Source organism: Barbus barbus (assembly GCF_936440315.1).
Source record: "Barbus barbus genome assembly, chromosome: 29".
NCBI classification, from domain to species: domain Eukaryota; kingdom Metazoa; phylum Chordata; class Actinopteri; order Cypriniformes; family Cyprinidae; genus Barbus; species Barbus barbus.
In genome coordinates, this window is record NC_136757.1 from 9,573,110 (window position 1) to 9,588,236 (window position 15,127).

Sequence of the window (15,127 nt, forward strand, 5' to 3'; positions counted from 1 at the left end):
TTTCACTTTTTTAATTTTAGTGTGTAGTGTGTATGTTTGGGCATAAAACGATCTACAAAGTTACAAATCTCAAAGTCCACTCCAAAGAAAGATATTTCGCCGAAACGCATAAAATAAAAAAACCTGAAATGATTCCAATGCATAAGTATTCATACCCTTATCTGGGACAGTTGAATTTTAGCTCAGGAGCATTCATTTTGCTTGTAGATGTTACTAGACTTCGAGTGAAGTTAACCTGAGGCAAATTCAATTGAATGGGTATGATTTGTAAAGGCACACGTCTTAATAAAAGGCCCAACAGCTGATCCCTTACGAATATTAATGGTTCAAGTACCACAAATTAACAAGGGTTGTAAATACTATAGTTTAACCATGGTTTTACTAAAGTACTTCAAATTACATTTAAGCTTAGTTGTTCAATAAACATCTACAAAATAAAAACAGAATAACAAGTTACTATTCTATGATACAGGCTTTATTACAGCAGTTACATAATCTGAAAGAAAATATGAACTGTTGCAATCACATAACAAAATGATTCAGAACTATGAACTATAACTTTATTCAAAAAATGGTGATAAAGCACTGCAGTGGTAGAGACGGGTTTCTGCTAATTTACAAAATAAAAATAGCAAATTGTTTCACTGTAATAATGCATTCTCTCTATAGAATTTAATTATATGTTGTACAAATAAACATGACTTAGTGCACATACACAGCATTATACCGCCTACCTCTTTTACAATATCTTATGTAGGGCACCTGCAACTAACAATTTTTTTGATAATCAACAGATCGCTTGTTATTTTAAAACAGAATTTAAAACAATTTAAAAAACACAAAATGATAACTTGTAAGAGGTACGAGCAAAGTCTCTTTAAGACAAGTTATGTCACTCGGCGGTCATCTATTTGAAATCACCAATGATAATCATAATCAACATAATCATTCGTTTGAACAGAGTAATTATATTATATTAATGAACAATTCCAACAATAGTGCCTTTACTATTACTGCTCATATGATTACTTGTGTTACATGTAGGACTTTAAACCTACACTTCATTTCTAACAAAAAATATTTTAGCAAAATGTGTATTTTAGTCAGAATTATGAGCGGTCTGTTTGTTTTGATGCACTATTCAAATTCGTTGACGATTATTTTCATTAACGATTAGCTGTTGCAGGCCTAGTTTTACACAAGCCCAACACAGGCAGATGTGTGCAGACCATAGGGTGCATCAAGGTCACATTAACAACCTTGATTACAATATCAATAAAGGTAAAAAACGTTCTTTCATTGGAAAAGATTTACACATACTACAAAATACATTCACAAGAAATGATAAGTACTTTTAAGAATGTTTAAAATGATATCAACTCACATGAGATGAAGATTTCAGTCATTTCAATCTTAAATCAAGCTGATTTATTCTACATCGAGTCACCTCATGGGGGCCGATGAAGGCCAGATGAATCCTCCACACTTTTACTTGGTGGAGGAAATGCCCCTCTTTTCAAAAACTTTTGATGCTGCATACATGGCAGTAGTTATCAGTATGAAGTCTATCATATAGTCCAGTAGGTTATAGTCCACCTTTGGTTTGGTTGTCTTGATCTTCACCCCATATGGTCTCAGGACCTAAAAACGAGAAGAAATATATATATATATATATATATATATATACATACAAAATTAATAAACAGCTTGCTGGAATACTCAGTTGTTACTGCACACTCATCTACACTCTTAAAAAAAAGGTGCCAGACAGAATCAAAAAGGGGGTTTCACGGCGATGCCATAGAGGAACCTTTTTTGGCAGGTTAATGTCAGTACCCCATCATCCACTACTATACCCTTTTTCATCCCGTGGACACTGCCACTGGTGATTCAAAGAGTTCCCGCTTTCACAGTCCTTCTGATGAATGGTTGAGGCTGGGTACATAGGATCCTGTAAAAAAAAAAGAAACACTTTCTTTAGTTTCTTAATTTGAATAGGTTTAGCACAGGTAGGATGAGGCAAAATGACAAACAACTATAATGGAAAGGTATTTTTAAGGTATTTTTATGCTGAACAGCAGTCAGAATAGAAACAAAATCAAAGCAAGTCAAATTATTTTGGAAGTTCATGCATCGATCTACTCACTCTCCAAACCACTTATCCTCTCTAGGATTGCGGGGGCTGAAGCCTATCCCAGCATCTTGGGCCACAAATCCATCCAATTAATGGTATTTAAGCAATATAGTAACAATTATTATACTGTACCTGTCAAATTTTTGGAAACATTACAGTGTTTTTGGAAAAAATATCTCTTTTGCTCACCAAGTCTGCATTTATTTTATCAAGAATACAGAGAAAATATTAATATTTTAAAATATCATTACACATTAAAATAACTTGTTTATTTTAATATTATTGTAATTTATTCCTGTGATCAAAGCTGAATTTTCAGCATCATTACTCCAGTCTTCAGTGTCACATGAAATCTTCAGAAATCATTCTAATATGCTGATTTGGTGCTCAAAAACATTTCTTACCACATTAAATCTAATGAACTAATGAAAACCAATAATGCTGGCGGGGTTCGCTTGAATGATCTGAATGTCAAAAAGGTTGTAATAATGGGAAAAACAGTCCAGTATCGATTTTAAACAAGACATAATTTCATTCATAAATACAAGACGATCACTATTTTACGAGACGGGTGGAATTTTTTTTTTTTGTAATAAAACACTTTGAATAGCTGGGAGAGTTTAAAACGCAAATAGCAAGCATATAAAAGATACCTACAATACATTTAGGCAAAGGTTTCTGTAGCATATCTTCTGTTGCCGGTCGGGGGGCTAATTTAGGGAATAATTTAGCTTACACTGGTGATAAACAGAAAACAGATTTCACTGTAAATGATCTAATATTCATCAGTAAGAAAAAAAGTGTTTGAAAGCCTGTTGTTTTGTAGAACATCACAGTTATATATGATATGAGAACAATAAGGTCTGTAGATAGGGAGTATGTGTTATTTAAATAAAAATATAATTATAATTATATTTTCAGAATAACAATTTTTTTTCAAACATTTTTAATTAAAAAATTACCTCAAGTTAGCATCAGTTAGCTACTTAGCTAGCCAGTTAGCATCAGCTAACAATGTTTTTTTTTTTCAAATAGGCTATTATAATTTTATAATTCATAATTTTTTTTTATTATTTTTAATTTGAAGATAAAGTTGCCTTTAGCTCATTTTCCATACTTGGTCAAGCTGCAATAGTGACAGTTTGATTGTGATTTGAGCAGGCCCCATATATTTGTAGTTAACCACATCACTTGCCATGCCTTTAATACTTTTTTGTAATGTAATTGTAATTCAATATTTTTTTTGTCTTGCAGGTTCTTCAGATCACATACATCTTCATCTCCTACAACAGGGGTTGTCAACCTTTTGCAAGCTGGGCCCCCCCAAAGCTGGTTCATTGCAGTTGGGGCCCCAGTGCCCCCCCCCCACTTGATAGATAGATAGATAGATAGATAGATAGATAGATAGATAGATAGATAGATAGATAGATAGATAGATAGATAGATAGATAGATAGATAGATAGATAGATAGATAGATAGATAGATAGATAGATAGATAGATAGATAGATAGATAGATAGATAGATAGATAGATAGATAGATAGATAGATAGATAGATAGATAGATAGATAGATAGATAGATAGCCAGCCCTAGGCTATTTTTAGGCCCACATTATTATTATTATCATCATCAGTAGCGGTAGGTAGGCCTATTATCATTACTAGGCTATTGTTATAATTGGCAGTAGCACCAGACTTCTAATGTGAGCTTGCAGACATTATTATTATTATTATGAGTAGTAGCAGGCCTATCATCATTACTAGGCTATTGCTATATAATTATATGAGGTTACATGCTTTATTGTTGTTGTTGTTGTTATTATTATTATTATCATCAGTATAGGCCTATTATCATTACTAGGCTATTGCTATAATTGGGAATTGGCACCAGACCTCTGATATTAATTTATGCTTTATTATTGTTATTATTACTAGGCATTTACAGAAGCTTGCAGGTAGGTGATGTTAATGTGAGACCTGAGCCTGCTTTGCCTTGCAAAGATCCTCAATTCTTGGCTCAATGTTTGATAAACATAGCCTCAAATCATCCTCGATTTGTGCACGATTGCGGTATTTCGGTTTGAGTGCAGTCATTTTTGAGAATCCTGCCTCACACAAATATGTCGACGCGAAAGGAAGGAGAATCTTAAAGGCGACGTCACAGAGTTCAGGATATTCCTGCATCAATGCTGCCCAGAATGACGAAAGAGGGCAGGAGCTAAAGAGTTCCTTCAGTCTACTGTCCCTCTTCAGCTCAATAAGCTGTTCCTGCATATCAATTGATAGCTCGTTTGCTGTGCACACAAACGGATCTCGAACCCATGCAAAAGAGCGATAATCCTCTTTAAAGTATGTCGCAAATTGTTTTCTCATTGCTGACAGGTGCTCAGACGCTGATTGAAATAGGGAGGAGAAATCGTGTGACGTGCCTGCATCAGTGATAAAGTCTGCAAGGCTGGGGAACATGTCGCAGTTCCCTCGACTGATGCGGCCATGCCAGAGGTCTAGTTTTTGTGTGAAGGCGTGCCCTTTGTCTGCAAGGAGCAAAATATGAGTTTCGCGGCCTTGCAAAGACAGGTTGAGGCCATTCAAGCGGTCAAATATATCGACCAAATAGGACAGAGACGCAAGCCACATAGTGTCATCCAGATGCTTCGCCAGATCTGATTTGATTTCTGTCAAAAACCACTTCACCTCCTCTCGCAGCTCATACAACCGCTGTAACACCCGCCCCCTGGAGAGCCAGCGAACTTCAGTGTGCAGAAGCAGCTGTTCATGCCCTGACCCCATCTCCTGGCAGAGGACCCCAAACAAGCAAGTGTTTAGCGGCCGTGATTTGATGAGATTTATCATTTTCACGGATTGGTTCAGCACGGAGTCAAAAAGAACCGGCATTTTTTTACCAGCTAGTGCTTCACGATGAACCATGCAATGTGTCCATTTCACAAGTGGAGCTACTTGCTGAACGCCAGCAGCTAGGCCACGCTCACGCCCCGTCATTGCCTGCGCACCATCCGTGCATAGGCCAACGCATCGGTCCCAAGCCAAACCATTTTCACAGATAAAAATATCAAGGACATTGAAAATGGCTTCTCCTGTAGTGTGCGACTGAAGAGGCCGGCAAAACAGGACATCCTCCTCAATCGCCTTGTCACGCAGATACCTGACATAGGTGAGGAGCTGTGCCTGCCCAGCAATATCAGTGGATTCGTCCAGCTGCAGCGCATAGTAAGGACTCTTTTTTACGAACTCTATCAGTTGCTCTCTGATATCATTGGACATGTCTATAATTCTCCTAGCGACTGTGTCATTGGACAGCGGTACTGCACCAAGTTTGGCTGCTGCACTATCGCCTATCATTATTCTGCACATGTCTTGCGCTGCCGGCAAAATGAGAGTCTCTGCGATTGTATGCGGTTTACCCAGTTTACCGATTCTTTTGGCCACTACATACGATGCCTCCAAACACTGTTTAGACACAGTGCTGTGCACTGAAATGGTTGCCTGTTGCTGATGGAGGCCATCAAGCTTTCTTTTAAAATATTCAGCCGGTTTATTTTTAATGCCAGCATGCTTTGTTTCGAGGTGCCTTTTTAATTTGCAGGGCTTCATACTGTCGTTTGCCAGCAGCTGTGACTGTAAACCCAAACTGCAGGTATGCTTCATCGTACCTTCGAAGCATTTTTGCAGCTGGTGGTGCGTCGGTTGGCTTGTTGGTCCTCACAAGAAATTTCTCCATTTTTTGTTATGTGTTTTCAATAAAGTTTAGGCAATATGTAACCGTGTGTGTGGCTATGTTGAGAGACATAGGGGGCTAATCAGTAGGGACTTAGGCATGATCTTTAATTAAACCAACAAAATAATTATTTTGCAGACAATTCAGATTTTATTTTAATACTTAACGATTGTAGTGTGTGTGTGTGTGTGTGTCTTAGTCGCGTGGGTAGTTTTAGCGAAGTGTAGCTACTGCCTAGCAGTTAAAAAAAATTACTGGCTAGGGCTGAGATTTGATCTAAACTTTAACAAGAATGTTTGTGGGTTTAGTCTTTAAAAAGACTGTTGGGGTTTTGTAGTAAACCCGCTCCTCCAGAACGCCCCACAGAGCTCCTCATCAATGGCTCCCAGAGGGGAACTTCCCCAAGAATTTTTTTTTTTGGGGGGGCCATATAGCCACGGCCTGTGTGGCCAGGCCTAGGGCCAAGGCCACAGAGTTCCCTGATCCGCCATGGCCTCCCGAGCCTCCTGATCCGCCCTGGAGGCTTCCCTTGTCTCCTCCCTGTCCTGGCCCTGCTCCAGCCTCCAGGGCGCCCACCCCCCCTCCTCTACAACCACAGCCCATAACATGTGTTCAGTTCAAATGTAGCACTCCATGCCTGTTCTTTTAATGTTGTTAAAGCTTTAACTTAAACCATTTGTAGTTTGCTTGAAAAAATACTTATACATATTAAATAAAATACTTATTCAATATTTTTTTTTTTTTAGTTCAGTTGTTCTGAAGGACCAACTTCATTTTAGACATGCCAAAATGTCTTACTCATTGGTTACTTGATGTAGTTCTCCAAACCAGTTTGTGTTTTTGTAATATGTGTAGCTGCTGCTGATGGTTTAATGAACTGAGGAATTTTCTTGAAGCATTGAATGCATTTTTGATTTTGAGGTCTGTTTACAATAATATCAATTATATTAATATACTTTCTTGACTCATTCCCCTAAACAGCCACCCCTTATAAAGAAAGTCTTTATAAGGGGCTTCCAGTCTTTACCAACTTCAGTCAACCTAGAAACTGGTGACATGTAAATCTGTCCTCCTCTCATTGGTAGATCAGTGGCAATTTATTATAAAAATTATTTGTGGCTGAAGTTTCATGTGACTAATGCTACCAATGAAACTGAAAGAGTCATATTAATTTTGTTAGTTATTTTACAGAACCTTAGTACTTTTCATGTGACTAATGGTACCAAAAGGTGACATGTAAATCTTTCCCTCCTTACTTTATTTTAAACATAAAATATTTTCCTTACTATTTAAACTTTCAAAATGTCTCTCTTGCAATTGGATGGTTGTGGAAGTTGGTTCAGGAAAAACATAACTAATCAATGGTTGTGGTTTTGTTTGTGAAATGCCAAGCCACTGATACGGAACCATAGAGTGAGTTTACTTTCAGCTTTCTGTTGGAAATGTCAGTGTGTTTACTTTCGGATGAGTGAGCCAAACCTGAAACACATGACCCAAGATGGATATACAGTGTATATATATATATATATATATATATATATATATATATATATATATATATATATATAAGATAAAATGGAATTAAAACTGATATATTTGCTTGTTTGCATTAAGACCATCAAACATTGGAATGTTTTCAGTGCAATTTCTGACTGTTAAATTATAAAATACTTGGCTTTAACAATTATGAATAGCAAAATGAGATGTACTTTGATAAAAATTACTAACTTTCGCATGATTAATGCACTCTTTTTGGTGTTTTGATGAAAAGTTGCACCATAGAACAGAATGGTTTATTATGAGATTCTACAATGTTGTAATGCAGATACTTCACATAGAAAACCTTTAAATCAAATACCATCTATGCCATATTCTATTGATTAATTTTCCTAACCACTTGTCCTATAAGAGGTCACAGAGGAGCCTATTCCAACCTTTCAGGCAGAAGACAGGAACATCCCCCAGATGGATGGCCATCAGAGGGTTTAGACTGCCATCCTGTGGTTATTAATATTTCAGAACATTACTGTGTTTATTGTTGATATAATACTGTCACCTAGAGGCGGGTGGGGGGAGTGGCACCGGCCCCCCTCAAAAAAATTATTGGCCCCCCTTGTGCCCCCCCAACAGCGCAGACTGATCATAGTATAACATCTGCGGTGCGGGAGCAATCTGGGTGCATTGAAAATCCAAATTAATGTAGGCTATTAATGTCGATTAAGGGGCCGCTCACATATCGCGTCTTTTGCGCGCTCAAGTTCGTTATTTCAGATGGAGACGCATCGAGATAAAAACATCTCAACTTTTCAGAATTCCGCAAGCGCACAGCAGGTCATGTGACAAGAACCAACCAATCAGCTTCCTCACCTTTTCCGTTACTTTGAAACCTCAGCAGCGTTTTTGAAGTATGGGGTGCACCCAAACACTGCGGCGTTTTTTACTTTTCTTAGTAAATAAATCTTGTAACAGAGTTACAGCAAGTGTTTTTCGGTGTTGAATTGGAAATCCATTGCTGAAATGTCCTTGTTGTAACGGAGAGCGCAGCTGATGGTTGCTTAGGCACAATCACTTTCCCCACTAGTCTGCAGTAACGTGGTAAACGCTAAAATGGGGGGTTTCAATAATGACGCTTGGAATTTTAAGATGTAGAATAGTAAACACCTGTTTGTATTGAATAAACAAACAAACGTTCCTCTTCAGGAACTCGAGCTGCGTCGACGACGCTTTGGGGAACGCCTACAGCCAGCTCTGAATACCAATCAAATCTGTCCAGAAATGTTTTTTTTTTTTTTTTTTTTTTTTAAATGCTTTATTTGAACATTCAGTTTACAATGTAAAATAATAAACTAAGAACACAACAATAATTATTACAAATAAAAATATTACAATAATGAAAGAACACACTTCAACAATATCAACGCACAAAACAAAAATCAGTTAGATAGTGATGTAAATAAAAAAAGAAACAAAAATAAGACAAAAGAGAAAGACAGAGGGCATTACTTAAAAGAAAAGATATCTAAACATTTAGTAAGGAAAAAAGTTTGTATGTCTTGCAAATCATACATGTTCTGAGTGCTTTTGGGTTAAGAGAGGAAGAAATTGTAATCAAATAATGTTTTATCTCTGGTAAGAATACCAAAAAAATTGGTTTACACTTTGAAAACTTACATTTGTGAATATAAAATCTACATAGGAAAATAATTAAATTTATTATAAAGCAGGCATTTGAATCCGCTTCAAAAAAGCCAAAAATAACAGTTTTGGGATTCATAGAGAAATTTTGCAAAATATTGCTTGAGATAAACCAACTAATATCTCTCCAAAGTTGCAAAGTGTAACTGCACGACCAAAACAAATGAAGAATAGTTTCAGTGTCATTCTGACAGAAAGAGCAATTAGTGTCAAAATCAAAATTTTATTTTTTTTTTAAGAAATTTTTGACTGGGTAAATATTATGAATTAATTTAAAGGATATTTCTTTTACTTTGTTTGTGAGGAGAAATCTTTGTTGCACGGACATTATATTTTTCCAATCTAAATTATCAAAAATACCATTCCAATATGATATGAATAATGTTCTCAAGGAATAGAACTCTCACTTTATAATTTCTTCCTTTTTTTTCAGTGAAACATGTCTCACCAATAGGAGTGTTGACAGGTTCAAGGAAAGATAATGAACCCAACGAAAGGGTGTTATTTTTGAAAAGCATGAGTATGCCAGATGGAATAGCATCCATAACTGTGGCAAACTCTTTGGGAGTTACAGGTATATTATATTCTGAAAGAAATTCTGCATACCTAAAAAGTAGACCTTCGTTATTAAAAAGCTGTCTAACATGAAATATGCCATTACTAAACCAATGATTATAAAACAAAGATTTATTTTTAAATAAAATACTCCTATTGTTCCATATGTAACACCGATGAGGAGAAAAATTGTGTTTGTATATGAGAGTCCATGCCAAAAGAACTTGTTGATGAAAGTTAGATAGCTTGACAGGGAGTTTATAAATATCATAATTACACATTATAGCAAACTCTGCACCACCAATTTTCGAGAAGACAAGCTGTGGGAAAATATTCCAAATAGAAGAGGGATTTTTAAGGAATCGATTAAGCCAATTTATTTTAATTGTGTTATTTAGTAAACTAAAATCAATGAAGTTTAAGCCACCGTTTTTTTGAGAATTCAGTAACACTGACTTTTTCAAAAAATGGGGTTTGTTTTTCCATAAAAATTTAACTAAGATTCCATCAATAATTTTACACGTGTGCTTATCAATGTACAGTGACTGAGCAGCATAAGTAAGGCGAGACAAACCTTCTGCTTTAACAAGCAAACCTCTGCCTTTCAAAGAAAGGTCTCTCTGCAGCCAGCAGTTCAGGCGTTTCATTGTTTTTATAATAATTGGGTCCAGATTAGCAGAGCATCTAGAGTTATCTTTTGTTATTTGTATACCCAAATATGTAACACAGTTTTTAACAGCAATGCCACAAATTGAAGAGAACATACTGTTTTTTATCGGAAGTAGTTCACATTTATTAAGATTTAGATGAAGGCCAGAGGCTTTAGAAAAGAGATGAAGAGTACGTAAGGCTGCTGGTATTTGCAGAGAGTCTTCTAAGAACAGAGCAGTATCATCCGCTAACTGATTAATAATTATCTCTCTATTGCCAATATTGATGCCTTTTAGATGGCTTGCTTTGATGTGTAAACTAAGAAATTGTGTCGCAATTAAGAAAAGATAGGGAGATACTGGACATCCCTGTCTAACACCACGGTTTAAGAAGAATCTGGGAGAGGTACCGTTACTCAATTTAATGGAGCTACTACTGTTCATATACAGCATTTTGACCATATTACAGAAGGAGTCACCAAAACCAATTCTATTTAGTGCTTGAAATAAAAACTCATGTTCTAATGTGTCAAATGCTTTATAGTAGTCTAAAAATAAAATAAAACTTTCTTTTGAGAGTAAATATGAGTAGTCCAATAGATCTAAAATTAAGCGTATGTTGTTTGATATATGTCTGTTTGGAAGAAATCCTGACTGTGTTTCATCAATAATGGAATTTAGGACACATTTTAATCTCTTGGCCAAAGCTAAAGCAATTATTTTGTAGTCATTATTTAGTAGAGTGATTGGGCGCCAATTATCAATGAAAAGGGGATCTTTATTTGGCTTTGGAATTAGGGTTATTATTCCTTGACATAGGGTTGGAGGAAGAAATGTTCTCTCTACACTTTGTCTAAAAACCTCTAATAGAAATGGTGCTTTTTTTTGCTAAATAATTTATAAAACTCTGAGGTGAGCCCATCAGTGCCAGGAGATTTTCCATTTTTTAATGAATTAATTGCATCTACAATCTCATTCATGGTAATAGGAGCATCACATAATTCTTTATCTGCCATATTCAATTGCTGTACATTCTGAAGAGACTCGAAGAGATTAGTCGCATCTTGTTGGCAAAATTTAGATGTATATAAATCTGTGTAAAATTTAGAGCAGAATTTTCCAATTACTTTTTGATCTTCATTTAATACTCCATCAATCATGAGTTTATTTATATTACTAGTTTTAGCTTGTTGTCTTTATAAACGAAAAAAATAAGCAGAGCTTTGTTCACCTTCCTCAAGCCACTTTCTGCGTGATCGGACGTAAGCTCCTTCGGCTTTATATTTATATATTTTATCTAATTGGTTTTGCTGTTCAGCAAGTTCAGCTTTTTCAAGATCAGTAATATTTTCCATATTTTTACCTAGAAGACTAGCAATTTTACAAATAACATTACTTTCATAAGACTTCCTCTTTTTAGCTAATTCACTACTGAATTTTCGAAAATATTTACAGACTTCATATTTAGCTAACTCCCAATTGCTGCAGTAGTTATCATCTTCCTTAGCCTTGTTCCAATAATTTGTTATAATTTCATCAATTTTGTTTTTAACTTCATCATAGACAAGAATTGAGTTATTAAGTTTCCAATAGGAGGGAGTACTAGATGAGTTAACAGTAGTTGAAAGAGGGATGCAAATAGAAATACATTTATGATCAGACAAAGGTGAAGGTATAATATCAGTTGAGATATTATGCAGCTCTTTAGAGGCAAGAAATAGGTCAATGCGAGATTGGTAGGAAAAAGATTTGTTATTCCATGTAAATACCTTTAAAGATGGATGAGATTCTCTCCAGTTATCAACCAAAGAAAATCTTTGCATGAACATCTTTAAGTAGGAATTAGAATTATTAGATTTTGGGGGCCATCTATCAAAATTATTGTCCATAACCACATTGAAATCTCCTCCGAAAACCAGATAAGAGTTGGGGTTGTTATTTAACAATAAAAGTATACGTTCTTCCATTCGATGAAGGAAATCTTCATTTTCTTTTTGTTGATTAGGACCATAAAGATTTGTGACAATAAACATCATATCTGAGATTTCAAGTAGCAGGCAAATATACCGACCACTCGGATCACATTCAGAAAACAGAATTTTCCCCTTAAAGCGATGAAGTAAAATGCAAACTCCAGCTGAACTTGACGTTCCATGTGACATCCACATGTCCAAGCCCCATTGTGATCTCCAAAAACGAAAGTCTTCTTTGATTGAATGACATTCTTGTAAAAAATAAAAATCCGAGTTAAACTGTTTAAGGTACAAAAATATAGCTTTTCGTTTAGTAAGGTTTCTTAGCCCTCTGACATTAAGTGAATGAATAGAAAGAACCATCAAGGAAAAAAGGAAAAGAAAAAGAAAATTTTAAATTTAAGCTAATATAAATAACGCGTTGAGATCGGACTAAAGAAATATGTGCCTAAATATGAGCACAGCAAACTACAATAAAAAAACAGTATATTGATGTAGTGCAGTACAAAAAGTAGACGTAACCACAAAATATTAACTTCAAAACAGAAGAACCCGTAGCATGAGGCAAACAAACAAAAATCCCTAGAACACCTCGTTTTGTTCGGCAAGTTATGTGGGTTATTAAGTTAAACCCAGTGACATTTCAATACAGTGCAACGTTAAATGTCAAAAACAGGGTTAAACCCCAAAATAATAAAATGCCTGACTTGAGGACGTAGTTGCTTCGCGTGGATATGAACTCTAGTTCGTTATAAAAATCCTGAATCGGCAAAAGTGCAGTTTTACTGCATAGTGAAGCAGATAAATAAACAATCGTAGAAGGAAACTCAGGTTGGTGGAAAAATTTCGGTGCCATCCACAAAAGCTCTTCCTCCTACAAAGTATGCCCGCTTGTTGTCCCGCCGCGCTTTGTCCACAAGAGGCCATAGTTTGTTCCTCTTTTCTCTATCTGTCGGGGACAGATCCTCAGACAATTTTAAGTTGTTATTCCTGAGAAAAGGAGAGTCCTTCGCTGCCCGCCAAATGGCATCACGGTAGAAGCGCGAGGTAAACTGAAAGATGATTCCTCTAGGCTTGTCGTTGCTCGCTTGTTTACGCCCAAGTCGATGTACGGTATCGACAGTGTATGGAAGTTTGTCCTTTGCTTCAGGTAAAAGCTGCTGACAGACCTGGATAACCCTCTCCCGAACATCCTCCCTCTCCTTTTCAGGGATCCCGTAGATTCTCAGATTCCAACGACGTGTATATCCTTCGAGATGAGATAAACGCTGTTCATGCTCAGATGATATCGCCTCAATCTTCTTCACTTGTGTCTCCGTTACACCGAGCTTACCTTTAACGTCATTAACTTCGGCACACACAAACTCAACAGCGGTCTTCACATCGGCTATCTGTTTGGTGTTTTCGTTAACGGTTGCTCGCGATCGCTCGTGCATTCTCCGCCACCATTCGTTCCAGGGCATCAGAACGATTGTTAATTAGAATCGAGAGTTCTTTGAGTTGTGAGAGGACACTAGCGGTATCAGTGCTTTCTATTTTCCGCTGTTTTATGACAGGAGACTTGCAAGGTGTTTCAGGCAGAGGAGGGAGAACTACTTCAGCAGGCATAATATCTGCACAATCCATTTCTGACTCGAGGTAATCATGTAAATTGTCACTCAAAAGTTTGTTTGAAACTTGCTGTTCTGTCGATGTAGCTTTAGCAGGATTAGCTTTGGCTTGACCTACATTCTTGTTCTTTCTTTTTTCAGATTTTCCCATTTTGAGTCACTATATAATCGTAGTAAAAGTCTCGTATGCACCAAAAGAAAAATAAGCAGTTTTTCTTACCGCACTACAAATCAAATTAATAGTTTGAATTTGCGGAGCTCTTCAAAGCACGTACAGTCAGAGCGCCATCTTGGCCACCTCCCCAATCTGTCCAGAAAATGGGAGGGACGTCACGGGCGAGGTGACGTAATGACCAGCTGGTATAAAAGCACGTGCGCTGAAACCGGCATCAGCTTTCTGTCATTCAGCTAATAGCTCTGTGTCTTGTGAGTCTTATTTACCGTTGTCTGTCTGTTTTGTACCATGTCAAAACGAAGTGGGAAAAGGAGTGAGGCGCAATACAGGCTGGGTGTTCCTTCGTGCAAACGCTATTTGTGTGCGGAGGATACACACAGTCTGTGTGTGCTTTGCCTGGGAGCGAGGCATGCGGAGGCAGCCCTCGAGGGGGCTGACTGTCCGCACTGCGAGGGTTTTCTTCTGCGTGTGCTTCGCTCCCGAAAAGCTCTCTTCTATGGAGAGGGCTCTTTCATTAGCGTCCCCCGCGGCGCTGGACCCGCTTCCGCAGAGGCGGAGCGGAGACGGCGTTCGTGGGGTTCGCAACGGGATCTGGCAGAGGGATCGGTAAAAATATGGTAAATGTGTGGACGATCCCTTTCCCACCATAGGCAAATTTTAAATTAATAACTTCATTCATAAACACGGAACAATGGAGTATTTTACGAGACAGTACCTGTATATGTGTCCTGAAGTCATCTAAATCCATGTTTAATGCGCTATTTCGCTGGTCTTTGGTCCGTGTGCAGTTGTTGGGGAAATGATCGCCTCTGCTGGTACTCCAGTGCTAACTTCACCTTCATACATGTGTGCGGTGATTAACCTTGTGGATAGATGATAACAGCCTTCTCAGCTACCAGCAGGCTCAGCAGATCCCTTCTGATCCATATCTATGACCTAATAACTACTGATAACACCTATTCAATAGAGTGATAACATCCGAAGCGGGTGCATTTATCTGCTGACAAGATAGACAGACAACTAATGAGAACTCATTTAATTATAGCCCACATAACGCTTGCAATAAAACGGAAATAAAAGCTTGGCCTTTTTCATGAAA

At 37.1% G+C, this 15,127-nt stretch overlaps 2 protein-coding genes across 2 annotated transcripts in view; one reads left to right on the top strand and one right to left on the bottom strand.

The window, feature by feature from the left end:
- Positions 1-15,127, top strand: part of LOC306849454 (SLA class II histocompatibility antigen, DQ haplotype D alpha chain-like) — a 90,444-nt gene that overhangs the window by 35,003 nt on the left and 40,314 nt on the right. The window lies entirely within an intron of this gene.
- On the bottom strand, positions 4,100-5,800 carry LOC306848927 (zinc finger BED domain-containing protein 5-like; the record flags this gene model as incomplete). Its single annotated transcript, XM_079383717.1, has 1 exon — positions 4,100-5,800. The coding sequence occupies one exon, from the start codon at positions 5,798-5,800 to the stop codon at positions 4,100-4,102; it is 1,701 nt and encodes a 566-aa protein (XP_079239843.1).